At 40.7% G+C, this 26,518-nt stretch overlaps 1 protein-coding gene across 1 annotated transcript in view; it reads left to right on the forward strand.

Annotated features, from left to right (window-relative positions):
• LOC117560206 (collagen alpha-1(XXVII) chain A-like) overlaps window positions 1-26,518 on the forward strand; it is a 111,708-nt gene that overhangs the window by 30,428 nt on the left and 54,762 nt on the right. Inside the window, exons 4-7 of the mRNA XM_034237048.1 lie at window positions 5,580-5,633; window positions 15,400-15,453; window positions 19,271-19,324; window positions 19,432-19,485. Coding sequence (XP_034092939.1) covers window positions 5,580-5,633; window positions 15,400-15,453; window positions 19,271-19,324; window positions 19,432-19,485 — 216 coding nt within the window. The remainder of the gene's footprint in view (window positions 1-5,579; window positions 5,634-15,399; window positions 15,454-19,270; window positions 19,325-19,431; window positions 19,486-26,518) is intronic.

Genomic DNA, 26,518 nt, shown 5'->3' on the forward strand with positions numbered 1-26,518 from the left:
AGGTTTTTCTATGAGTCTCTCTTTCTGACAGCGCTCTGATAGTACTACGTTCTTATGAGTTGTCTGGTTAGTACATTTATTTGTTGACTATGAAACCGTAGCCTTATACTACAGGCTGGAATTTGGAGTTGCCGGACATAATTAATCGTAGCAGTAGTCTTCCAATTTGGCTTTTGGGGAACATCAGCAAATTGTATTCTTTATATGTACTGCACAATGGTAAAGGGACCAATCATTTAGCCTTAATTACCCACCGCCCCTGAGTATAGTATCCTTTCTTGGCTCTGTTTATTAGCCTGCCTGTTGCGCTAAAAGTTCTGCAAAATCAGGATAAGGAAACCTATCTTGGCTGTTTATGCTTGTCAGTTGTGGCGGTTATGTTCAATGGTTTGTAGCTAAAGTGAGTGAAATATGCTCCATCAGTGACTTCCCAGTCTGTGCTGGTCTTTGTCGCCAGTGAAAGAGCAGGCTTAATTCTCGTGGTCTGTTGCTAGAAATAGGAGACCACAGAGATATGTAGGTTATTGTGGCACTATCTTTTTTCCCACACAGGTTAGAAAACCTACTTTTCCCTTCCCTCTTCTTCCTCTGTGCTCAGAAGCCTCCAGGCTGGGTGTGACGTGTCAGCTCTGACGCCTTGCCGTCTCTGCACCAGATTCCTCTTGTTTAGAGGGCTGGTGGAGGTCTCATGGCCCTCTTTCAAAGCCAGGTCAAGGGTCAAGGCAGTCGGTAAACATCATCATTCATTCAGCTTCCCAATGCAAAAGTAGACCAGGCTCATAGTAAATGAGTGTGAGCGGGAAAAACTGAGGCAGGTCTATTTTCACCCTTTCCATTTTCACACCTAGCATCCAATTGCATATTGACTGAACTTCTTAAGAGAGCAAAGGCACATACACTCACATTTGTTGGCCAAAGAGAGGAATAAAGGACTTTGTTGAGATCTTGCTGGCAGATATGGAGCTCAAAAAGTTGTCCAAGATGTTTGCCATTGACAAATCCACTGTGTTTGTGATTTTTAACTTGTTTAAGCTTTACATATTGTCTGCAGAACTCTTCCTGTCTGCATGAGGCCTGACTAATCCCCCCCAGTGTCACCTCAGGGTGTGTTGCATTTAACGCTGGTGATTGAGTCATTTCAGTGTGAGGTGTGAGCAGCGCCTGTGTGTTTGATACGTGTTTTCTTTGCTTATTTATTGTAGTAGTCTGTAATTTGCCGCTGTAGAGTGCGGTGTGTTAAGGGTTGGCTAATTTACCTCTATGTTTATGTCCACACCAAACTTGACTGTCATTACATTGAACTAAATTACTGCCATCTAGAAAGCACTACCTGTAATCTCAATATGAGGTGCTGTACTCTAACACAGAGAAGAGATTGTAGACGGATGATTATGTAGGGACATTAGAAGGTCATTTACTGTAGGACTGTCCACACCAAGGGCTTAGAGTTGGTTGGGATGTTCAGAAAATACTGAATTTCCCTTGTCAAAATCTCCCTCAAAAAAAATCCAAATATACCAATGTTGTCCTTCAATGTCCAGTCAATGTATTTGGTAAACAAACACTTAACATAACTTGTTTTATTCACATAAAATTATGACTTTATACTCTTAATATGGAAAATAGCAGACATTTTGCAGAAACTCATATCTGTGAATACAATTCAGAACAGTATAGAAATGTATGTTTCATTGAGAATAGGTTCCACATGCCCATTCAAAGACCTTATTCCTGAAACAAAAAGGGAAATAAAGTGTTTCTTATGCTGTACGAGATGATCTACAGGAGAATACATATTTGAAAGCAAAACGAGATGCCTTAGAGCCTTACTTCACTATATTCTAATATATTATTAAATTGTTGGATGCCTCTTGAATTTAGTGTTTTCCTTTGCTTGACAAAAGACCATATATTCATTCATAAACAGTCACCATAATGCAGGAAATTAAGTGTTTGAGGCTCAAATGTGTAGGGGCAGGGACAACAGACCCAGCACTTCATGCGTCCCCCTACATTTGATCCTAGGCCCTTGGCCAAAAAACGTTGTAATTTTACACCTAAATGGTATTGTAAATTCAACCAATCTGAAAACACAAAACTGTGCCTAAACGTAGCATGTGCTGTAGAATCTGTATAAATGTTCTAGGCTTTACGTCTGGGCTCTGATTTAAATGCTGCCATTTGACAGGCTCACATATGGATTTATGATGAGAATAATTATGATTACAATACACATACACATTCTGATTCTGATATCAGGGATTAAACAGGTGCTTCCTGTCAAAGTGTGTGCATTTGTAAGCATGTGTGTGTGTTGCCATGGTGTGCCCCTGGAGGTCCCCGATGAACTCAGTCATGCTTCCTTTTCAACATAGTTTGAATTTCATAAACACACATGCCATGTGAAAACTCTGTCTCTCAATCCCGCACTCACTCTCATCCATACACACACATTTTCACAAATATGAAAGTCAGCGAAAGCTTTGGTTCATTGAGTTTCAGCCAATAGCTTTATCCCTCATCACTCTTGCTGCCTAAAGCATTAAGAGCCTTCTTCTGAAAGACTTTGGTCTCTTGTTTCCAGCGTGCAGATTTTGTGCCAGGAGAAACATTATTTTAGACTCAGATTTGGAACATTTCCACATCTGAAGCAGCTTTAGCTCCTCACTGTGTCCTGAACTCGTTTCGTGATTGCTAAAAGTGAGGGATGGGATTTGAATCCGATTACATTTTGAATTGAAGCTGCACTAGAAGTGAGTTTAAATTTGATTCAAATACCAAGCTTCTGTGTTCAGTTCAATTGTAGCCTCAGACTGCCTGGGTATGTTGCCACAATAAGATCTTGTAATAATAATAATAATAATAATGGATTACATTTTTTAATTAGAGCGCTTTTACAGGTGCTCAACGCGCTTTACAATTACATATTACACATATTAGACATGTAAATGTCAATACTGTGGACATTACCCACAGGAGCAAATGTGGGTAGAGTGTCTTGCCCAAGGACACAACAGCCTGACGCAGTGGCGGCCGAGGCGGGTTTCGAACTGGAGTTCACCAACGCCCCTTGATCTGATGATCAATGCTCTAACCACTGCGCCAAAACAGCAGTTTTCTTTAGAATTATGGCAAAAAAGATTATAGGGCAGTTTGAAAATGTACACTGTGTGTTCTCTAGTTGTTGTTTTTTGGAAAACAAATGTTTATTCTTACTCTGTACACTTGAACATATAGAGCTGCTTTTCCAGGATTTAAAAAAAAGAAGTAAAATCTATTCACAGTTTAAAAAACAAACATAGTCATCAATCATAGCAGCATTTCTGCTCCAAATGTAAAAAATAAATACAAGAAAAATATGTTTGAAGTTTAGCTGTTATTTTTCCTATGGAATACTTTTTATTTTATTAGTTAAATTATTTGACCACCAATGAAAAAATATGTTGCAAGTAAGCCTTTCGAACTGCTATTGCTTCTATATTATAACGTAGTAACATATAAGTATTTCTGTGTTAATCCTTCCCTGTGTGACTTGTTGTGGGACAACCCCCAAAAATACGTGTGTTTTCCAGCAGGTAACAACACAAATAAGTTAGATTTTGGAGTGTATAGGGGGAGTGTACGTAGGAGAGAAACTCCCTCTGCAAGGGAACACATGGGTTTTAGCCTTTGCAGACCATTTACATGCATAGAAACCTATAGAACACACTACAGCAAAGTGAACCCCCCTAAAAAGCGCAATAGGGACCCTTTGAAGCTTATTGCATTTGAACTGTTGGAAGTTTGTAGGAAGTTTAGATAGTATTTCCTGTATAATGTATTGCATGTCAAAGTACCGTCCAAGCCACGTTGAAATAAAATAAAAGAACGAAAGAAAAAAATATGTTGATAATGGACAGATGCAAAGAGACAGTTGAAATAAACAGACAAACAAACCGGGGTGTGTGACCGGGGGTGGAAGTGTGATGATGGACAGTGTGTGTTGGTATTGAGGGGTCTTTACACCACCTGTAACATCAGTGGTGGTCTCCACCATGGAGGTCGACCGAGAGGAGATGGTGGGGGCCAATTATAATCTTCAGAGTGATAAACTAGCTGTGATCACACTAACCTTCAGACTCGGGTTGTTTTGAAGTTGCTTTTGTCTCTTAAAGTTCATGGCCTTGTGAAAAATGAGCTGAGGAAACGACAGACAGAGTAAAAGTTTCTCACTGCAATAACTGAGCTTTATGGCTGCTTTTGACCAGATCCTCATATCCATGTTATCTCAGGCATCGGATTTAACAGCAGAGTCCAAACAGTGGTGGAAAATAACTAGGTAACTTTACTCAAGTACTCTATTCATAAACATTTTTGAAGTATTTGTGCTTTAAATAACCAGGTCATTGAGCGTTTGGTCAATGTTGCTGCCTCACTCTGATGTTCCAACAGTCAGATCGTATCCATTTTCATACAGACTTACAGTAAAAGCTTTAACAAACCAACAGTATGAGGATGAAAACACAGAGATTCACACTGAGTTATATCACAACTAAGTAGGGTGTGTGGATTGAAAAGCTATGTCCGACCTGTCACGATTATTACATTTGTTGGACAATATTTCTTCCCAGAAATAATTGCAATAAACTATATTCTAGTCATTTAAATGAGACTTTATACTTCTAGATTTAAAACGGAAATATTAAAAATGTTTCCCCACTTATTTCACAGCTTCAGTTATTTTTCCTATCTCTTAATATTAAACCAGGGAAATATTTGAAGTACAAAAAGTCGAAAATGCACAATATATTAGAGAAAATGTAACAAAGTCCTAAACATGAATAATGTCTGCAACAGTCAAATGCTACCTGATAATGTGATAATGTAATATATTTAAATAATAATCTCTAAAGAATAAACCAGTGGTGTCTGAGGTACGAAAATATAAAAGATAAACAATATATTAAAATAACGTAATAGAGAAAGTCATAAAGATGAATCATTTGTGTATCCATTTTTTGTTTTATATCACATAATGGAGGCAATTTGTCTGCAGAATCAGTACTTTTGGTACTTTTACAAAATGTGGCTGATCGTACTTTTTACGTGTAGAGCATTTTTTACATAATGACTTAGTACTTTTACTTAAATAAAGGTTTGAATGTACAGTGAAGGAAGCATTTGAAAACAGCCGCTCCAAGGCTTGGGCATGCTTCAGATCAGGAGCAGAGGACAGGTAGCTCCTGTTTGCCTCAGCAGCCTCTGTTTATCCTCACTTCTCCCTTTTCCTCTCTTTTGATAAGCACAGGGCCATTGAGTGGCGCAGGAAATGACCTGTTATTCCTAGTGTTGCTACGGTTTCCTGCCACACAGGCTAAGAACTTCCTGATGGATAAGGCTGAACTCTCATCACCTTGAGGCGGAATGACTTCAGAGGTGTCACTTTCTTTTTTAACCCTGCAGCCACTGTGCAGCCACTGTGCAGCCACTGTGCAGCCCACAGAGGAGTCTGAATGACCTGATGGTTTTGATAACGTGAGATAGAAAAAGGATTGTTTGGCTGTTGAATAAGATCTTATGTTTGCCTTTTCTCTCCTCAGGGACTGTCTGGACCTCCGGGGAAGACAGGCCTGTTGGGCAAGAAGGGTCCGAGGGTAAGTGTCCTTAAAGTGTCTCGCAAACACCTCCAGGAACATCAAACACTCGTCCATTTGTAACCTCCACAAAAGGCTATTAAGGCAGGTATAAGGGGATGAGAGAAATATTGAGAATGAAGACAAACTTTCAGTATATGAAAGAACAAGTGCAATTCATCCCCTACATTTAGAAGTGCTATTTTCACTGTATTCTCAAAATGCAAGAAATAAGTGTCTTTCTGCGTAGATTAATATATTCTTACGCCTTGCATTTCAACTTTCTTCTCAACAAATATATCCTTTTACTTTATTTTTGCCATTTTGACTTCATAGTCAACATTTTGATTGTTAAGAATATCTTACTTCTTAAAATATCCCCTTATGCCTGGCCCTAATAGAGCGGTGCAGGGATGACGTATTTACCCGGAAGTAAACTGCGCTCGGGTTCCCTCGACAACAAAGCAATGGGATTTCTCCATAGGATTTTGGAAAATAGCTGGAAATAAGGTCTGTGGAAAACGAACCTGTTAGATAAATGCACGTTTTGTTCAGCCGGATAATATCCACATGTCTACCCTACTTTTATAATTTTCTAATCATAAATCTAATCGCCAGAAGCACAATGCTAACTTTATGCTATAAACTAACTACAGCAGGGTCGCTGCTTCAACGTCACGCCGACTTAAGATCCATATTCAAAAATACAGATTCAAAATTGTACAAGTTGAAGTATTTAATGTCGTAGAACAAAACGTGATCCGTCTCTTAAATGTGTGTCAACCACAGAGCTTATTTCAAGCTATTTTCCAACATCCTATGGAGAAATCCCATTGACTCTGAGACGAGGGAACAGGAAGTGGTCAAATGCTAACTCACTTCCTGTTTTAGGACTCATCACTGCACCACTCTATACTCTTCTTGATATTTTCTCTTTCGTTTTTAAGATTTTGACTTTTTTCCAGACATTTTAACTTAATTCTGAGAATGCAGATGTAATGTTTCCTATGCCTGGCACCAGCAGTGATGAGTAACTTTGACTCTTTGAAAATTACAAATTATTTTGTTGAAATAATCTCAACATTTTTGCATTTTACTTTATTTTCAAAATTCAACTTGTTCTTAGCATTTCAACCTTGTTCTTAACGCTCTGACTTTTTCTTGAAATGCAAAGTTAAAAGTACCTCTCCTAATGTATTCCCCTTATATCTGGCTCTGATACTTTTCCGTTGTTTTGTCTGGTTTTCAAATCCAAGTCAATAAGCGTGGCTGTATTTAGGTTTACTGTGGGTACAGTATGTGGATATCCCTCTGCGTGTGTGTGTGTTTGTGTTTGTTTGTGTTTTTGCTACTGCTGCTGACGTACATGCTAACGAAGCCCAAACACAAACAGTCAGTAAATAACCGCCTGGCAGAGGGGTGATTCAGACAGACAAACAGACAGGACTGTATCTGTGTGTTCCAGCCTGCAAGTCAAAGTCCCATTTTCTGAAGTTACAATAATACCCTGCCAAGCCAGGCTCCTACATCACTTTAAAGCCCTCCCCAGCTGACACACACACACACACACACACACACACACACACACACACACACACACACACACACACACACACACACACACACACACACACACACACACACACACACACACACACACACACACACAGTTTACCTATGCAGGCAGATTGACCATATTCAGCATGGGGCTGTGAGTGCTGACCTCCCACCCCAAAGCATAAACAGGAAAGCTCCTATAAAGAGGGCCTTTCAAAAGGCTGGCTGTGCCACAGGATGCCTAATAAAAGCACAGTAAACAGACAGGGAACACATGGCGCTGGACTCTCTCCTTGCTGAGCAGCAGCAACACTTCATAGGAATCCCATCCTGAACTAATGAAAGGCCTCTTTCTCCATGGCCAGTTAAACAGATATAGTCTCACTCTTTGAGGAACTCCCTCTGTTTCTATCTGTTGTATGGATTCAGACTGACTTCTAAGTACCTCAACATTTATTGGACAAACTGCCACGAAAAATGATCCCCTGACTTGTATTCTTATAACATATCAGAAAGTTATGGTTTTAAGTGAAATATCTCAAAAACGTTTGGATGGATTGCCTTGAAATTTGGTTTAAATGTTCATGTTCCCCTCGGGATGAATTGTCATAACTGAAGTGACCCCATTGTTTTTCCATATAGCACATACAAAGCTCAAGTGAGCCACAAAGGGAAGGAACATACACAAAGATATCATGGCCACTGACATGGTAAACATTATACCTGCTGAACATCATGAACAGCATTTTAGCGGTATTACTGTAAGCATGTTAGCATGTTAGCATGGCAATGCACAGCCTAGCTGTCATCTACAGCTTTTTTGTCATTTAATAAAGACAGACTCAACATGCTTTAGCACTTCTTTTACCATTTTAATAACACACACACATTACAAACTAGCTTTTCAGTGGATCCTGACACAGAATCATCTAAATGCATCACATGACTGCAAATTATTGACACTTTACATCCATGGATTCATGTGCGTGTGTCTTTTTATGTGTTCCTAATTATTACCTACTGTCAGTCTGTGTCTGAGAGGCGTTTAAAGTCCCTGTGAACCATAGATGTATAAGGAGGTCTTTGTCTGGCTCTAATTAGAGCTACTTAAGCCCCCGCAGCACCTCCCACCCGTCTGCAGCTCCTCAACACCAGGCCACACTTCTTATGAACCAACCTGGAATAAACTTTAATTAGGCTTAGAAATCTAAAGACAGATCTGTGTGAACATGTTCATATGAGTGAGTGAAACTATTTTTATATGAGCCATAAGTGGCTTTTCTCAAAATATGCACCATATTTACCTTCAGGGTCCCGAAGAATTTGCTTTGTTAAGACTTACAAATATGTAGAGCTGCACTTAAACTTGTCCTTGGTAAAGCCCCTCACCTCACACTGATTTACTGATCCTCAGATCTTAGTCGACCGAGGCAAACCAGCTGTTGAGCTTCATGTGGGATTGTCAGTGGAAGTGGTTGGTTTGCAATGTGCAAACAATGAAAACAAGCCAGTTGAATAAATAACAACTTGTAAAGACCCTTGTTTTTTTTCATGCCACTTGAACCAGTGTCATTGTGATTAACGCACAGACAGAAGTGAATACGCCCTGCCTGCAGCGCAGATAAACGCGGCTGTGTTTATGAGCCTATATAAAGAGTGAGTCAGATTATGGACCTCTCCTGTAAACAGAAGCATTAATCAAGTTTAATTACAAAACCGAGCCTCATATACACTTACACACTTGCAAAATTCACACTCACAAACATGTCTCTCCTCTTGGCCGGATAAAAGAGTGTGGTTTCAATTAGTGGAAAATAATCCACTTGTTCATCACTGAAATAAACGAACATTTGCTGCAGGTTGTTCGGAGCTGCAGACTCACAGCGGGTGTTGCTGCATTATCCTCCTGAGACTCAGAAAGAAAAAGGTTTCAAATCTCCTTTTTTTTTATCACACAAGTCTTTAGGGTGGTATAAACATAATGACTAACACAAACTAAAAACAAATATTTTTAATTGAGTTTTATTGTGTGTCCTTTGTGGAGGACATCGGGTGTTAGTTATGAAGCATAGTATGCAAACAACATTAACATACAAGTACATTTAGACAACATTAGAGCACAACAACTCAATGCAACAAATATTGAGCCCTCATTTGTAGTACTCCATCCTTTTCTGAAATGCAGAGATACATCTGACACTTGATGTATGTTTTCCCACTGCATCCGTCTGCCATGAACCCTACAGAAACCTACGTGTTAGTTTGGCCCAAAGTGGACTCCATTTGTGTTGTGTAAAATGGGGGAAATAAAAAGTTAGCAAATCCCCATGTCCTCCTTGAGGACATTCAAAACATTTAGTTTTAGGTCAAATAAGTATTGCACTGTTCTGAAACTCACTACACTAACTCCTAAGATGTTCCCTTACTATCATTAATTAAAAATATTGAACTCACAACACTGGTAATTACAAAATTACAAACTTACCATTTATCTTTCTATAAATAGTGCTTGTGTTGATGGACGCCATTTTGAAATACAATGAAATTATCTTTTTCAAAGCCACACCCCCACACATGTCATATGTCTGACAAGCCCAGGATGTCCTCTGTGGAGAACAATTGGACTTAATGCTGTGGCATGTATAACCTCAAAGTAATGGACTAAAACCCAATGTGCTCCACAGAGGACACAAATGAATGGGTGGGTTTGGAGGATGGAATAATGATAAACATCATATGTTCGTATGAAAAACTAAAGGAAGGAATCAGTTAGGGAGAGAAAGTGACAGGGGGAATTTCAAAAGTATGGATATCTCCATGAATCACCTGAAGATGTATCTGCCCCTTATAAAGGTTTATAATTGTTGGATAAGTGATAAATGTTAAGATTAGGGTTAGTTTATTTATATAGCACAATTCAGACACAAAGGCAATTCAACGTGCAAGCATTTACACACAAGACAAATGAATAGGGAATGGATGATTTTAATGTTTAGTCTAAAAAAAAATGTAGGGGTTTTTTCAACTTTATCTAAAAATATTGCATATTTAAAACAACATGGCTTTCATACATTTAAAATAAATTCTTATAGGAACAGGTTCATACAAAAGACAGGAATAAACATAGAAAAACACATTAAAATATAGAATACAAAAAGATAAGTAGTAAATAAGTAAATACAACAAAGGAAGTCACACATACAGTATACACAGCACTGCACACACAGTGACATGTAGTCTCTGCATTTCACCTATTTCATTATTAATACATGTATTTCATTATCTATGCATTTATATGTAAAAAACACCAATGTTGCAGGTGGAAAGCTGGAGCTAACCTTCCATTTTGCTTATTCCATCAAATTCCATCAACTTAAGTCAGCTGGAATTTGCTGAGGAAAAATCTTTTTTTGCACGAGCCTTTGTAAACTCGTATTACTGGAAGTGTGCATGATGACACACAGAGCACCATTGAGCCCCACCAAGCACCACCCATGAACCTTGACCTCTGATCCCAAACATGTGAGTGTGAGACGCCGTCGCCAAGGGAACCACTGTCAGTACAGAAGCCCTCAGCTAGGCGTCCCGTGAAAAAGGCAGCGTGAGCTCTTTCTAGTGTGGGTGGTGACGGCGGTGGTAGGAGGGTGTGAGAGGAAACGTGAGGCGGGCGCTCTCTATCTGAAGCCTGCAGGATCCGTCTGGAGCCGGCTGCGTCAAAAGGGTCTTTGTCCGAGTCGCCCATCTTTCCTCATGCTACCTGTTCAACTACTTCATGTCTATGTCACTAGATGAAATCTCACCGCCTTGCTTCACCTGCACGTAAAGATAATTCAAATCCTACATGGACGTATAGAAACCTGGGAAACTTTGACTGTTACAGTTAATAGTGAAAAAAATTCAGGTAATTTCTAAAACGTTTCCAAAAAGGTTTTGGTAGGATACATTTCCAATGATGACCATAAAGAAACCTGACAATTACGACTTTATTAGAAATACTAAAGCTCCAGGACTGTCCAAATCTAAAATTCACAACAAAAAAAGGGATACATCACAATGAATATCTGTATTCAATGTTTTGACACTCCTACATAATAAAATAATAGTTAACATAATCTGTGACTCTGCATACGATGAAAACTAAGATAACACATTTAAAGAGGCCCTGGGGTTTTCCCTTTGCTGTAGTGTGTTATACAGGTTTCTGTGCATGTAAATGGTCTGCAAAGGCTCAAATCCTTCCCTCCAGAGGGAGTTTCTCTCCCACACACTCCCTCCCTGCCTGAAACGCCTCCATTGGACTCCTTTATTTTCTTCCTTAACAAAGTGACATCACTATATAACACGCTTCTATTGGCTAGCGCTCCAACACATTGTACGTAATGGCTAAGGGGCGGGACATCTCTAAGCGGTTGACTAATGACAGTGCCGGCCAGCTAACCAATCAGAGCAGACTGTGCTCTGGTTTCAGACAGAGGGTGAAAAGAGGTGCTGCAGCACAGGCAGTATGAGAAGAATAAAGAGCTTTTTGAACATTAAAGCATGGAGACATGTCCCAGTAGAGACACTACATACTGATATACACCTGGAAATGAGAATAAAAGGACCCCTTTAACCTGGCATTTTCTTTTAGTTTTCTGGTTTTATTCTTTTGTGTTTCTGTTTCCCCTCTAAAACACTTGCTGCTTCGCTTCATCTGCACATAAAGTTCATTTAAATGATGCACGTATAGAAACCTAAAAAAACTATATAGATCTACTTTAACTCCAGGACAGTTAAAATCATAGTCCATGCTACAATTCTTCCCTCCTGCCACATTTTTTAATACGATTTGAAGTGTTTGGCATAACGTTAGCTCTTGGTTTCCATCGTTATTTTCAACCTTGTCATTTCCATTATGAAATATTACTATTATTTTTGTAAAATGCCTAAGTAATACTATGGACTACTTACCATTTCCTTTTTCATCTGGTCACTGCATGATGTATTTAGCTATAAATATGTTGGCAAATAGATTTTATACGACTGGATTTTCACCAGCATATAGCTTCATTCATCTGCCTCTCTGCTTCTGTTATTAAGAAGTTTTACTGTAATGTCTTTGGCATTGGCCTGCACTTTTCACTCAGCAATGGCAAAGCTCTTGCAACTTTAATGAACAGTGAAATATTGTTCCTTTCCTGCAAGTGTGTGTGTGTGTGTGTGTGTGTGTGTGTGTGTGTGTGTGTGTGTGTGTGTGTGTGTGTGTGTGTGTGTGTGTGTGTGTGTGTGTGTGTGTGTGTGTGTGTGTGTGTGGTGTGTGTGTGTGTGTGTGTGTGTGTGTGTGTGTGTGTGTGTGTGTGTGTGTGTGTGTGTGTGTGTGTGTGTGTGTGTGTGTGTGTGTGTGTGTGTGTGTGTGTGTGTGTGTGTGTGTGTGTGTGTGTGTGTGTGTGTGTGATGACTGGGATCTTTAATTAAGAAGGCATCCAGCTGTTTCTCATGCTCTTGATGTTAATGTTAGATTATCAGACATTGCCCCCTCGGCTCTTATTTGGCACGGCACCATGCAGAATCTCTTTTATCTTTAATACGCTGACTGTATGTACATTACAACTTTTTTTTTTACGAGCCAGTGTTGAAAGTCAGGCCCTGTTTACAGCATCTCCCATTAAAACAAGGCCTTGTCTAAAATATTCCGTCTGGGAATATAACCTTTAGAGTGACGTAAAACGTCCACATTTAAGATCCAGAAGTGCATATGCAATATTTCTGGTTTCACATATGGTGTTAATATAGGTTTCTGTACACTCAAGCATATATATTTTTTCCCTTAGAGCGGACAGCACACATGACATGAAACATTAGGAGCCATCGTTTCTTTAGATTTCTGTTCTCATTTTTAGAATGGTAATGAAATGCGCAGAGCTAGCAGCATTATGACCACAGCAGCCGCAGAAACTCCCTGCATCGCCGCTCAGAGGTTGGTGGTTTTTCATTTGATAGCTTGTGTATGACCCACCCTGCGCTTCTCTAATTAGACACCTGTTGTGCGAGAGAGGGAACACGACATGGAGGCAACTCCAAATGTCTGTGCCAGCCAGTGCCCAGGCTGCGGTAGACCACGGGGTTACATTTGAAGCATGTAATTGAAGCATGTCTAGTTTGTTTTAGTTTATTCAGGGCACAACAGTGTCCCTTAACACTGTCTGGACACAGCGAGAGAACACCAGCTGAAACCTGAATGTAGGGGGGAAGTGAGCATGGGACGAAAAGAGGCTACGTCTTTAAACCTTGAGAATCCTTTTGTAAAACATAACAAGGTAAAAACAGATAATGTTTACCAGTATTTCATAACCAAAGAATGACCCCCTCTAAAAAAAACTATGTTCACATGACTTGCACAGTATGTACAATATATATATTTTAACAAATTCACAATTATTCATATCTATACATATATGAAGCATTTTAATTTTGTATTTTACTGTCAATTTGATTTGTATTTATTTTATTTTATTGAATCTTTCTCTGTCTTTATTCAACACTTATTCCTGGTGATCTTATCCTGTCTCACCTTATTGGATGGTATCATGTTTTGTCTTGTCTTGTCTTGTCTTGTCTTGTTTTGTCTTGTCTTGTTTTGTCTTGTCTTATGTTGTCTTACTCATTAAATCCTGTGGAGTATTATATCCTCAGCTAAAGAGAAAATGCAAAATAGTTTTTTTTCTGTTGCGTTTTCAGCAAGACTACTGGCCCAAATACATGCAACTTGTGGGAAAAGTTCTAAAAAATAGAACTCAATACATTTTGGATTGGATCCAAATTAAGTTTTTTACAGTTCTATAATTATTTGCAAGAGAGGGCAGAATGGAATTCGTTTTTTCACATGAGTTATAACAACACCTGTACACTCATTTAGGTCCTGTTCATTCATGAAAACTCTGTCTCATAATGAATCAGACATTGGTGTCATCAAAGCACCCTTTGAAGGAAGAGCAGTTACAGCAACAGGCCTTTATGTTGTCATGTCTGCACGCTGCCTGTTTCTGAACTTTACTCAGAAGGGCTTTTTTGTTGAGTCGTATAACCCTGCCCTAACCCCACACTGCTTCCTTTTTTGTGGATAATTAAGCGCTGGCTGTATTGATATATCGGTAGACGTTGTTTTTTGATGCTTGTAGAGCAGAACAGGAATATAATGGCTTCCTGATTTGTTTTGATTCACCTCAGTGAAACTCGCTGACCCAGCTCTTAAAGCAATTGTGGGTCTTTTTCCGCTCTCTCTGACTCGCGCGACCCTTGACCCCCTCCGGGGGTGGGTTAGGGGCCCGAGGGTGACACAGCACGTGGAGGGCAGGAGTTGGGTCAGAGATCCACTGAAAATACTCTCAGAGGAGGAGAAGGTAGACAGATATTTGGATGGTGGGGATGTAGCTTCAACCTCTTTGTTTCTGTCATGAAATTGGTTTAGATTATTCTCATTCTTCCAAAAGGTTTTCTGCTAAGCCTTCCCAGGGGGGGCTTTTGGACGGTGCGAGATGGTTCACATTACCAATATGCTGCTACTGTAGATCTCACTCTGTTTGCTTTCAGACACAGTCCTGTTCATTTCCTCAGCCAATGCTGACAGAAACACACACCAGCGGAGGAATTCAAAGTGTTATGATACGAGATGATCTGCATTACTCATTAAGATGCCGTGTGTGTGTGTGTGTGTGTGTGTGTGTGTGTGTGTGTGTGTGTGTGTGTGTGTGTGTGTGTGTGTGTGTGTGTGTGTGTGTGTGTGTGTGTGTGTGTGTGTGTGTGTGTGTGTGTGTGTGTGTGTGTGTGTGTGTGTGTGTGTGTGTGTGTGTGTGTGTGTGTGTGTGTGTGTGTGTGTGTGTGTGTGTGTGTGTGTGTGTGTGTGTGTGTGTGTGTGAGGAAAGGGGGGTTGTGAAGAGGAGGCAACAGGGGGCAAGAAAACCACATCCATATGGTGAAGCAGCTCCACAGACCCCATTTTCCATAAGCTTCTACCCCCAACACCAACCCCAAATACCTCACCACCACACACACAGCTGATGTATAGGAAAATAGGTTAAAGTAGCATGAAAGCTGAGGTTCTCCAGACAGACTTAACCCACCCCCCCCCCTTCCTCTTTCTGGTCTCATTCACAGTAGCCACAGTCTGCATCGGCTCTATCCCAATATGATGATTGATTGAGATCTCGATCACTGTTTTGATTATGTTATTCTCTCTCTGGCTGTTTCACAGGGCGCCGCCGGTCCCCATGGGAACCCTGGCCGACCTGGTCCACCTGGGCTCAAGGTACCATACACACACACTTAATCTAACTAATGATTACAAATCTGGCTTTTTGTTCAAAATGCCCTGCAGCCGTGTTGATTTGTCCATTACATGATTATGTACCTGCCTCTAATACTTATTTAATAAGAAGTTTATGATCTTCTCTTGCCTCTAAGGGGAGATGTTTTATATTAGCTGGAGTCCATAAAAGGCACCAAGGGTAATAGAGCTTTGTGGCTAAAGGATCAGGGTCATTTAAGTTCAGTGCAGCCACACCTGGACATTTGTAGACATGAGAAACATCCCAGCACTACATGTGGTGCTGCCAGGGGGGAAATCAGGTTTACATTTCCGTGTGTGTGTTTGTGAGAGTAACTCCCTCTGGAGGGAACACAGGGATTTGAGCCTTTTCAGACAATTGACATGCACACAAACCTATATAACACACTTCAGGAAAGGAAAAACCCCAAAACTAATAAGGCCTTTCTAAAACATGACCGTAAGAAAAGAAGAACATATTTAAAAATATATATATCCACATGCAAAGCATAACTAATTAAGACAAACAGATTCATACAAAGATATATAAAAGACTGGTTTGTGTATAAGAGTGTTTTTTTTATTCAAGCTTGTTTAGCTTTCAGAACAAAAACATAGTTCACACTGACTGTCTGCATATGGGTAATCTACTGTATACCTGCGTCCAGAAAGTAGGGCTGTGGGTAATGTGATGGGAAAATGTGTGTGTATGTCTATACATTTATATTCTGTTTCCGTGTTCATTTGTGTCCATGTGCTACCAATGCATACTTGAGCGGAGAGAGGCAGCTAGTTGAACAGCAGGGGAGCTGGAGTGATTTATCAGAGCTCCTGGGGGAAAACATTACAAGTCGGAAAGTGAGAACTCCAAATAAATCTGTCAAATGTTAGCGTGTGAACAGGAGACGACCCTGCCCAAGACAACTTCAAAGTTTGCTTGGAGTACATAATAAGGAGCAGTACCTGTATTCAAAGTGCATTATGAAAATGCCTTTCAGAAATGACAACTGTGCAGCAGCCTGACCTCCGCAGGTCACCAGAAGGGACTGTGTTTGTCCTTGTCTCCCTGATGTCATTTATATTATTCCATGTTGCATTCTTCATCTTTTCCCCATCATTAGGAACCTGATTCTCACAGGTATCTGCCATCTTATACTGAAAGGAATAGTTTGATGTTACATACGGAAATACAGTACTTGCTTCGATGAGATGATATTTACAACTGTAATATCTTTATGTTAAAAATGAAGTTGCAGTCAGTAGCCTTTACGCTAAGCTAGATGACTGCTGGCTGTAGCTTCCAGTTTGACAAAACAGACAGGAGTGTGTTCTCAGCAGAAAGCGAAATAAGCGTGTTTCCCCAGAGTCTTGCTTTCTGAGTTAAAAACAATTATCACTATTGAGCTTTACATATAAAGTAGTGGTAGCTTTACTTAACACACAGACTGTAAACAGTGCAAAACACCTCGCTTGGCCCTGTCCAAAAGTCACAAAATTCCCTTACCAACCCTTCTGAATCTCACTAGGTGATCTTCATTGTTAAATACTTAAAGGAAAAAACACTGACCTCCTAGAATCTCTAGGACATCTTTACACTCTACCAACAAAGCTATTAGTTCGCTTTATAGGTGCTTAGTGAGTGGACGTTATATTGGATTTTGTTGGCATTTCCAAATATGTTGAACTATTTCTTATATTATGAAAATGTTTCTGGTAAATAATAATGATAAGACAAGTGGGTAAATAATGAAAGTTATGTTACTTATACTCACACAGAATGCCAGATTCAGGGGCATACACTAAGTACTTGAGTAATACTGGGCGGGAAAAAATTGAAACTGTGCCTGTGAGCAAATTCTCAGCAGACTGGTGCCGAGCAGACTTTTTCTACCTGGCAGGTGTGTTGAGAAAATGACTCTGAAGCGTTTGATTTCTCGGGGTGCACTGCAATCTTTCCTCTTTCATCGTTAATAAATGAAATAAAGTTGTAAATAGCAGGGGTCCATGCACTCAGCACTCATTTCCGATCCATAGCTTTGATGTGCTGAAGCCACGTTATTGTTACCTGCTGACAATGAAGCTTGCTGTGCGTGACCTGAGGGGCACTTAACCCATGTAATGCTGTTCATCTAACAAAGCATCTGTAATGGGAGTCTATCAGCTACATCAGGGGTGGCCAACCAGTCAGAGGTTAAGAGCCACATTTTTTCTATGTTACTGCAAAGAGCCACATCAAACAGTTTTTTGTTTTCTGGAGACAAGATTTCAACCACGTCACTGATGCATTTTTGTGGCATTGGGATATATATTTTTTAAATCCTCTGGAGCAGCTGTGGATTATTGTTATTGATTAATGCATCAGTGTTTCTTAGGGTCAAAAACACTAAACTCACAACTTAAAATGAAAGAGTTTAGTTTATTTAATAAAAGAGCACATGTTCAATGTGAAAAGTGACAGTAGTTATAGATTATTTGCAATTTGGTGCTATATTAAAAAAAAAAAATTATATATATTTTTTAAACACCTTGAATTCCAGGGGCAATACAATGGTAGGGGAAACACTGGATAGTGTTTAATCAACGATAGGTTTTTCCCCCCTCAAAGGTGATTGGTTCACTGCATCGCAGGTATTATTGTGATTGGCTCTTGGACCACATCAAATTAGACGCGCAAATTAGATCCTCTCATACTGACACCTGACACCACATGTAGGGAGAGCCGGGACGAAAGTAACACCGGACGAAAGTAACGGAGCGATTTTATCCGAGCCCAAACAACTTTGACCGGCCAAATTACGTCAGAGTTATCGGCATTCAATACTTAACAGACCTACTAAATATCAGGTTTAACTGTCAGGAGTAGTGTTGTCACGATACCAACATTTTGGTTTCGATACCAAGTCAAGAATTGCGATTCCGATTCTTTTTCGATACTTTTCTTAAAAAAAGGGAAACAGTCTTAAATGTAATTATTGTGCTTTATTTCACACCAGAACCATAACCATAACACAAACTTTTAAACAATGAGAACAATAAATAAAATAAATGACAAGAATTCGTATTAAATCAAATCAATACATGTCTTACAGACAGGCCTCGTGGTGTCCGTAGGCTTGCCCTCACTGTCAGAGATATAGCTCAAATACTTCCAAATGTCGCTTCTGGCGTCTTTTTTGTCAACAAGCCGAGGCGCAGCGGCAGTTGCACTCCCACTTGCAGCCATGCTTCTCGTTTTCTCACATGCTCTGGTAGCTAGCGCGTGCACGAGAAAGGGGAGGGACTTAGAGCGTGCTTGAGAGGGGCGGGACTGCAGGCACGGCTGCAGTGCAGGGAGTGGAAGCAGAGCGCTGAACACACACGGCTCTTATTAAAACGGCGCTTTCTCACCGGAGGACTTTCCCCCCGTCATGTACCGATACTAATGAAACGGAGGAATCGTAACGTTTTTAACGGCAGGGTATCGCGGTACCTTTCAAGTATCGGTACACCGTGCAACACTAGTCAGGAGTCAGTGTCTCTCCCCCAAACTCACACATAGGCTATACAATTCGATATGAACTGAAGAGCCGCATGAAACTAGGCAAAGAGCCGCATGCGGCTCGAGAGCCGCGGGTTGGCCACCCCTGAGCTACATGGTAACTCAATCCTGCTGTTTTGCATCAATTGTAGCCTATAACCTATGTATGGAAAATGTAAAGGCAATTGATTTACACCATCACCCTTTCTTTTGTCTAAAATAAGTTATTCAGATAAATTCACCCACACAATGTCCTCCTTTGTATTTTTCTTTCTTAATCAGGGTAGGAAAGGAGACCCTGGCATGTCACCTGGGCCAGCACCTAAAGGAGAGAAGGTAGTGCACCTTTTCTTACATGCTACATTAATTTCTAACAACGTCCTGCTTGGCAGGCTCCTTAATGCTGCATAAGTGCATTTTGATGATTGTGCTTTCTGTTTTAGGGAGACTCAGGGATTACTGGCCCGGTTGGACTGACTGGCCAAGAAGGTCGGAAGGTAAGAACGAGCAATACTCCTAAATCCCTTGCACTGAATTCCTTCCAATCAAATGTAATTCATTGGTGTTATATGCTTGCCATAAGAGCTAAACCATCAACAATTGATGTTGTGTGTCAGCAAAGTGCTTACTGTAGATGTGCAAATTGAAAATAGTACGGCCCTTGAAGAGGTTTGGGAAGCCCAGGAAAGTTTCAGTCAGCATTCCATCAACTTTTGTGTCTGTTGTGATGTGTGTGTACTGTATAAACTCACTGACCTTTGTAAAGTAAACTCACTGACCTTTGTAAAGTTCCCTAGTTGTACCCTCTTCCTTAATCCTCTCCATTTCCCTTTCCTCGTTTTTGCTGTGCTCACCATTTCTTCCATCTGTGTTGGCTGGATGCAGCACAGAGTTTTTTTTTTAATGTTGACAGTAAGGATGTCACGAGGGATGAAGGAGGAGTTGTTTTGTCATTAGGGAAATTAGGATCATGCACTCGTATACAACATCACCACTGTCTGATTCAAGAGTGTAGGGATGAAATAGTGGGACAGAGCTTCTGGTAGACAAACATACAAAGAGTGAGTCCAATGGGAATGTTTGAGTTGTGTCCATGTTTATATTATTGTGTAATATGTATTGTCTGTATTCTAATTATATTCCATAAACACATCTATTGCGCTTCTTACAGAGATGGATACTGCATCAGTTTCTCTTCCTTCTCCAATTTTTTCTTTACTAGCTAGTGAACAATTTAGCAGAGAGGATGAAATAGTTAGGTAATGGTCAAAATGGTTAGCTTAAAGTTATGATAACAGTTCAAGTTGTTAGCTAAAAGTAAAAGTAGTTGAAATGGCTGGTGTTAAATCTATCGGGGAAAAGTGTTAGGTTAAAGTCTGTTGGAAAGAAATAGCCTAAAGTAATGTTAGTCAGTTAGCCAAATGTAGTAAACAGATAAGAAGTTAGCCAAAGGAAACATTTGAAATAATGATCTAAAGCGATGGATAAACAGTCAAAATAGTAACCTTATAGTTATAAACCTAATAGAAAGGCAGTTAAAATGGTTAGCTAGAAGTAATGGTTGAAATAGTTTGAAATGTATCAGATAAAGCATCAACTGTTAGCTTAAAGTAGTAAGCTTGTTGACCAAACCAACCAAACTAATTTCATATTAAAAACAATGCTGCTTTTAGTGTTAAATACTGTTGGGGAGCTTAGGGTGTCTTATGTGGTGTTCAGGTCTGTAGAAAAAGAATCTTTTCCACTATTCATAAACAATCAGATGTAAACACGCGTCTCAAGGTGGCAGAAGATCTCATACACTGCTTTCCGTCAAAAAGAATTGAGCCCAATGATGCTCACATTTCAAACAAAGCAGAAGAAGTTGTTGAGTAATTGAATTTAGCAGGTGGACTGTTTGCATTTCAGCAGAGGTGTAAAGTGCCTCTGTATGTGTCCAATTACATTTCAGAGCCACAGAGCTCTGCAGTGTCGGACTGTAGTTGGATGGCTGCCTCGGATTTATGGCTTTTGTTAGCAGTTGGCTTTTGTCTGTGTGTCTCTGTGTCCAGTTGTATGTCTCTGTCTTTCGCTTTAGTTTTTACACACTCGGGCAGAATGGAAAATGTAAAGCTTGTGGAAAACATTTCTTTCAAGCTCAATGAGTCTTGGTGGTGAATTGACAGAAAGTTAGACAGTTACAGAGCCGCAGGTGAGAGCGTAAAACAACTTAATGACGTATTATACTGTTGTTTAGCATACAGTCGGTAAGTGTAAGTGGCCTGTTTATAAACTGAAAGTGTGTACTTCCTAAGTGTTTAAAACATATATGAGCAGTGCAGATGCTCAGCAAATTGTCTCCATGAAGCCCAAGGATGTATAGAGTGCTGCAAGGAAGAAGAATCTTTGGAAGCCAACCCGAAAGTTGGCATTGCCCAATCAAATGGAATTTTCCTTTTTTCGATAATTGCATAAAATAAGCTCTGTGGCTAACAAAGGTGTATGATTCTTAAACATGTTGTTCATTCAGATAATGTAATTTTTAAGTGTTAATGCAATCAGCAGAAATAAAAAGATAACCTAAAAAAGCAAATAACTTCAATGTCACCACCATTTAACTAAAGAGGACGAATGTTTGGTTTGATGTTTTATAGTAGTCTCATTTAGCTGCTTGTTAAGCCCCTGTCACACTGTCCCGAAATTGACACCCGATGGACACACGATAAAGGAAATGTTCAAATTCGGCTCTGATCGTAACAACATCGGGCCATTCGTGAGGGCATCTAAGCCAGGGGTGGGGAACCTCCGGCCCCCGGATACGGCCCGCGAGACAATTTGGTACGGCCCTCGAGGTAATTTATAAACACACGCAAAAAAGAAAAAAATTAAAGAAATCTAGACCGCAAAAAAATTAAACAAGCGAGTGCCTGTTTTTCCTGGCCAAGGTCAGGGTCCTTGAACACAACACGAGCCTAACGTGTCATCCCGTGGTATATGTCTCGTCTGACGGGTGCAGTTCTGACGGAGAGCACCAGAACGCTTCCAGAAATGGCAGTACCCATAAGGAGCTGTACACATGCCGCAGTTTTTACGTGGCTGTGTCTTTAGTTGTAAGCCCAGTGGCGATCTGTTCATCTGTCATACTGATCATACAGTCAATAACTTTGTTGTTATTAGCATCTGGATGTTGAGAGATGTATCCATAGATCTCTTAATGTTGCTCTCAAAGTGCACCAGATTGATGCTTTTAACTCCCCCCCCACCCTAGAGGAAGTTAGCTTCCCCCCCACTTAAATCATGTCCACATGGATAGGAAACTAAATACTTTTGCACACATCTTGTGTCCATATCTTTCTGTTTGGTGTTCATGCCACAACCGTGCACATGCATGCATGCGCGAGTCATGGTAAAATATCTGGATTAAGAGGTTGCTTTTTCTTTGCACAGCATGAAAGAAAGGCAAAATGAATCTGTGATTTTAGTATTTTTAAGCAGAGATCAATAACTTGTATACGGCCCTCGGAGGATATTGTAAAAATGGAAATGGCCCTTGAGAGGAAAAAGGTTCCCCACCCCTGATCTAAGCCATCGTATGACCGCCGGTGGAGTTTCTCAGGCTCCGGCAGCAACTTCGTGAGCGGCAACTTCGTAAGGCACTCGTGAGGGCATCTTGTCAAATCGTGTCATCTTCGTGTTATCATCGGTGCATTCGCCCTCACTCTGATCGGGGCGAATGCCCGATGGCACCGATGATAACAAGATGCCCTCACGATGGCCTTACGAGGGGCAAAATTGACACACGAATTCAACACGAAAATGAACCTTCTCAAGGTCCTTCGGCAATTTTTTGGCATGCCAAAGATTTTGCCACCGCTCACGAAGTTGCTGCCGGAGCCTGAGAAACTCCACCAGCGGTCATACGATGGCTTAAGATGCCCTCACGAATGGCCCGATGTTGCTACGATCACAGCCAAATTTGAACATTTCCTTTATCGTGTGTCCATCGGGTTGTTTTATTGCACAACAAAATCATGTAAACATATTATGTAAATAACCCAATTTGTGTTCTGTGAAACTAAAAAGGATATAATATATTATTTTGAAGGCAAGTTGACAGGAAGTTGTTGTTGCTATGGAAACAACATTACGGAGAAAACGTAATATCTTCTACATATAACGACGGATAAAGTAAAGAACAAAGTCTGAAGATATCAGTACAGTATCATACTGTAGTACTGTAACATAATTGTTTTTGGTACTTTCATTGCAGTTGTATGTCTTAAATGTAATGTAAATGTTGCCTTCGTGTGTGGTTCGGGGCCATCTTCGTGCGAAATTCACAATTCCATATTCGTGTGTCCATCGGGTGTCAATTTCGGGACAGTGTGACAGGGGCTTTAGCAAATGCCTTCTTTAAAGAGCCTGTGACAGCCTCCCAACAACTGTTGTGCAATGAAATATTGGGCTACTATTAATCTCGAACCGTCAGTTTACAAAAGAAGGTGCGATACCGTTCCGATAAATATCAATAATTTCGAACATCGCGGGGAAATTCCTTCGACTCATTTTGAAGTTTTGGGGGAAGCCGGAAGTGACGTCAATGCGGGAACGCTTCACTGTGCGGCGAGAGAGCCAAACACGGACAAAGTGTGTTGTCATGCGTAGAAATGGTGAATTACTGAGTTTAGGCACGTTAATAACGTTTTAATGAAGTTGACTACAGTATATTCATATTTGTCAGTGCTTTCATGTCAATTCGGTGAACATAAACATAAATGATCGTGGTGAAGATGATGATTAAATTAGGATTAAAAATCGGTAGTGAGAGCTGCTGAATTTCCTCCCGTCGGATGTGATATAAAAACAAATCGATTATTTTTGTAGTTGTAAACTCAAGTGGATTAAACTACATTTATTAGTGCTTTCATGTCAATTCGGCGAACATATGATACATTAAATGATCGTGAGAATGATGATTACAAATCGTTTGTTTGAGCCGGTCTGCATTTCCTGATGAGAAAACAAACCGATGCTTTTTGTAGTTGTAGTACACCAACATGGATTAAACGTGTGGTTTTTTTACCACAATGTTGGGGAAATGAATGGATAAAATGCACGGATTATTATTATTATTATTATTCCCACTCCGATCGGGACACTAGGTCCACCGTTTCCCCGCAGCGAGGCTCCCCCCCGTTGACAGTTTACGTGGGCTGGGCTGGGTGCAGTGGCGGACTGGCCATCGGGACGAATCCCGATGGGCCGGTACCGAACTGGGCCGGTCGGATAAGTCACTAGCACATCCCCCACTCCCCCCGTTGACAATTTACTAGCGGTACCGAAGTGGGCCGGTCGAGAGTCCCGGGATGATTTTTAGTCCCAGTCCACCACTGGCTACATGACCGTATGATCGCCCATATTGACGCACCTAATTCCTAAACTTCTAACAGATACAACATAAACCGATCCCTCAGCTTCATATGAGCTCTCAGACACGTTCAAAATTAAACTGTCATCGCTTGCTACTGCGCCATTGTGCGTTTACATGCAGATGCTGGGATCCTGAACGGTGCAGCTGGAGCGCTGTGCCCGCAATGACGTCACACATAATTTGGCGGGACTTGAAGAATCGCCGAGAAGATCCAGAATATGGTCAACATTGAAGGGCAGATTAATGGTTATCAAAGTACAAATATCCAAAATCAGTTCAGTAACGGTTTTCAAGGGGACAATATTTACTAAAATTGATGGGTTTCGATGATGGGTGAAACTCGTGTCACAGGATCTTTAAGCCATGCGAAAGCTCCAAAATGTCTAAGTGTGGTATTTACTGGCAAATTATTGGTCCTAAAACAAAACATGATAATCTCTTAAAGGTCACATGTCATGGCCATTTCCACTGATCATAATTCCATTGTTGAGGTCTACTAGAATAGATTTATACTGTGCAATTTTCCAAACTCAACTTGGTTTCGCATACAGCATCTCTGTAAACTACGTGTATTCAGCAGTATTCACTCTCGCCACTAAACGGCTCGGTGCAGCTCTTGCCCCCCCTCCCTGTGAGCCCAGTGTGCTCCGATTGGTCGGGACCAGTCGGGACGTTGTGAATCGAGCTGAGCTCCGTGGAGGTGTGATTTCCTTGTTTAGCGATACACAGCGAAACACAGCCAAACTCACCCTGAGCACACACAAAGTCACAGCCGAAGTAAAAACAATAAGTGTGGCTTGATATTGAGTAAGAAAAAGGTTGATAAACGCTGTGAGAATGGGTCTGCAGAGAGAATTTCGCCAGGGAGGAGAGCTGCCTGCATTGAGTGTGTGTGTGTGAGGAAGTCCGTGGATTGGTCAATTTGGACCAATCAGCGGGGGCTTAACGTAACGGCTCCGCGGACGTAACGTAACGGCTCCACGGATTGGTCCATTTCGTTCCGGGGACGACATGACATCATGATGTACCCGGAAGAATCAAATGGACAGTGACGTATCTCCAACGAGGCGTTTTGGGGAGGTATTTTCTGTGTTAGAGTTTTACTCCCTACATGGTGTACTTTGAGGGTTTTGACTCTGCACACCATTTACATGCATAAAAACCTTCATAACACACAAGGGGACGGGTAATAACCGGAAAAGCATGACATGTCACCTTTAAGCTTGTGCTAACTACCGACATTAATTGAAGCCCATAAAAATAAACTTTGATTTCAACCAGCGACCAAAAGTGGAAAAACGCTGACAAATGTCTGGGCTTTAAGACTTATTCCTGCAGCAATTTATTAAATCAGCCCCTAAGGAGTATATCAGATATCCGAGCATCACATCATCATTTCAGGAAGTTGTTGCCATGGCATCTCCATCAACACACACTGACATAATCACAGCATGCCTCAGGTATCGGTCAGTGAACAACAGACATGATGACTGTGATGGAAACTTGTAAAAATTAGCCACAAGAAGTCAACTTCCTTTTCCGTACACAAACACAGAGCGCCTAATTTACCCATTTGTGCTAAACAATGCACAATAACTACAGCTGTGTTTCACACTGTTGATGTTAATGCATCTTGAGCCCACATGCCTAGCACCATGACAGAGATGTGAGTCAATGTTCAGACGGGCGGTTAAGAAACAGGCTTTGTTTTGTTCTGTTCGTTTTGTTGGTCAGCTCAGGTGGAATGTCCCAGGCGCCCTGTCCTGAATGGATGCAAGGTCACTACAATATAATTTTGATGACTTTCATTGCAATTATAGAGGGCCACCCTGAAACATCCAGGCTTTTTCTTCCTCTTCATTCCTCATTTGTTTGGATCGTTACTCCAAAGTTATGGTTTAGGAAAACAGGCAGCTTTCCCTTTGTTCTACTCCGTACTTTTCCCTTCCACCATCTCTGTCTCTTTCACACACAAACACACCCAACACACACACACACTGGCTCTTTATCAGCCTTAGCTTGACACTTCAACCGGGAATTCTGGAATTTGGCTTCTGGTTTTCCATGGAAAACTTTAATGGAGAAAACAGTGGTGCTTTGAACGTGCGATAGCAGAGTGT

Source organism: Gymnodraco acuticeps, unplaced genomic scaffold, assembly GCF_902827175.1.
Source record: "Gymnodraco acuticeps unplaced genomic scaffold, fGymAcu1.1, whole genome shotgun sequence".
NCBI classification, from domain to species: Eukaryota; Metazoa; Chordata; class Actinopteri; order Perciformes; family Bathydraconidae; genus Gymnodraco; species Gymnodraco acuticeps.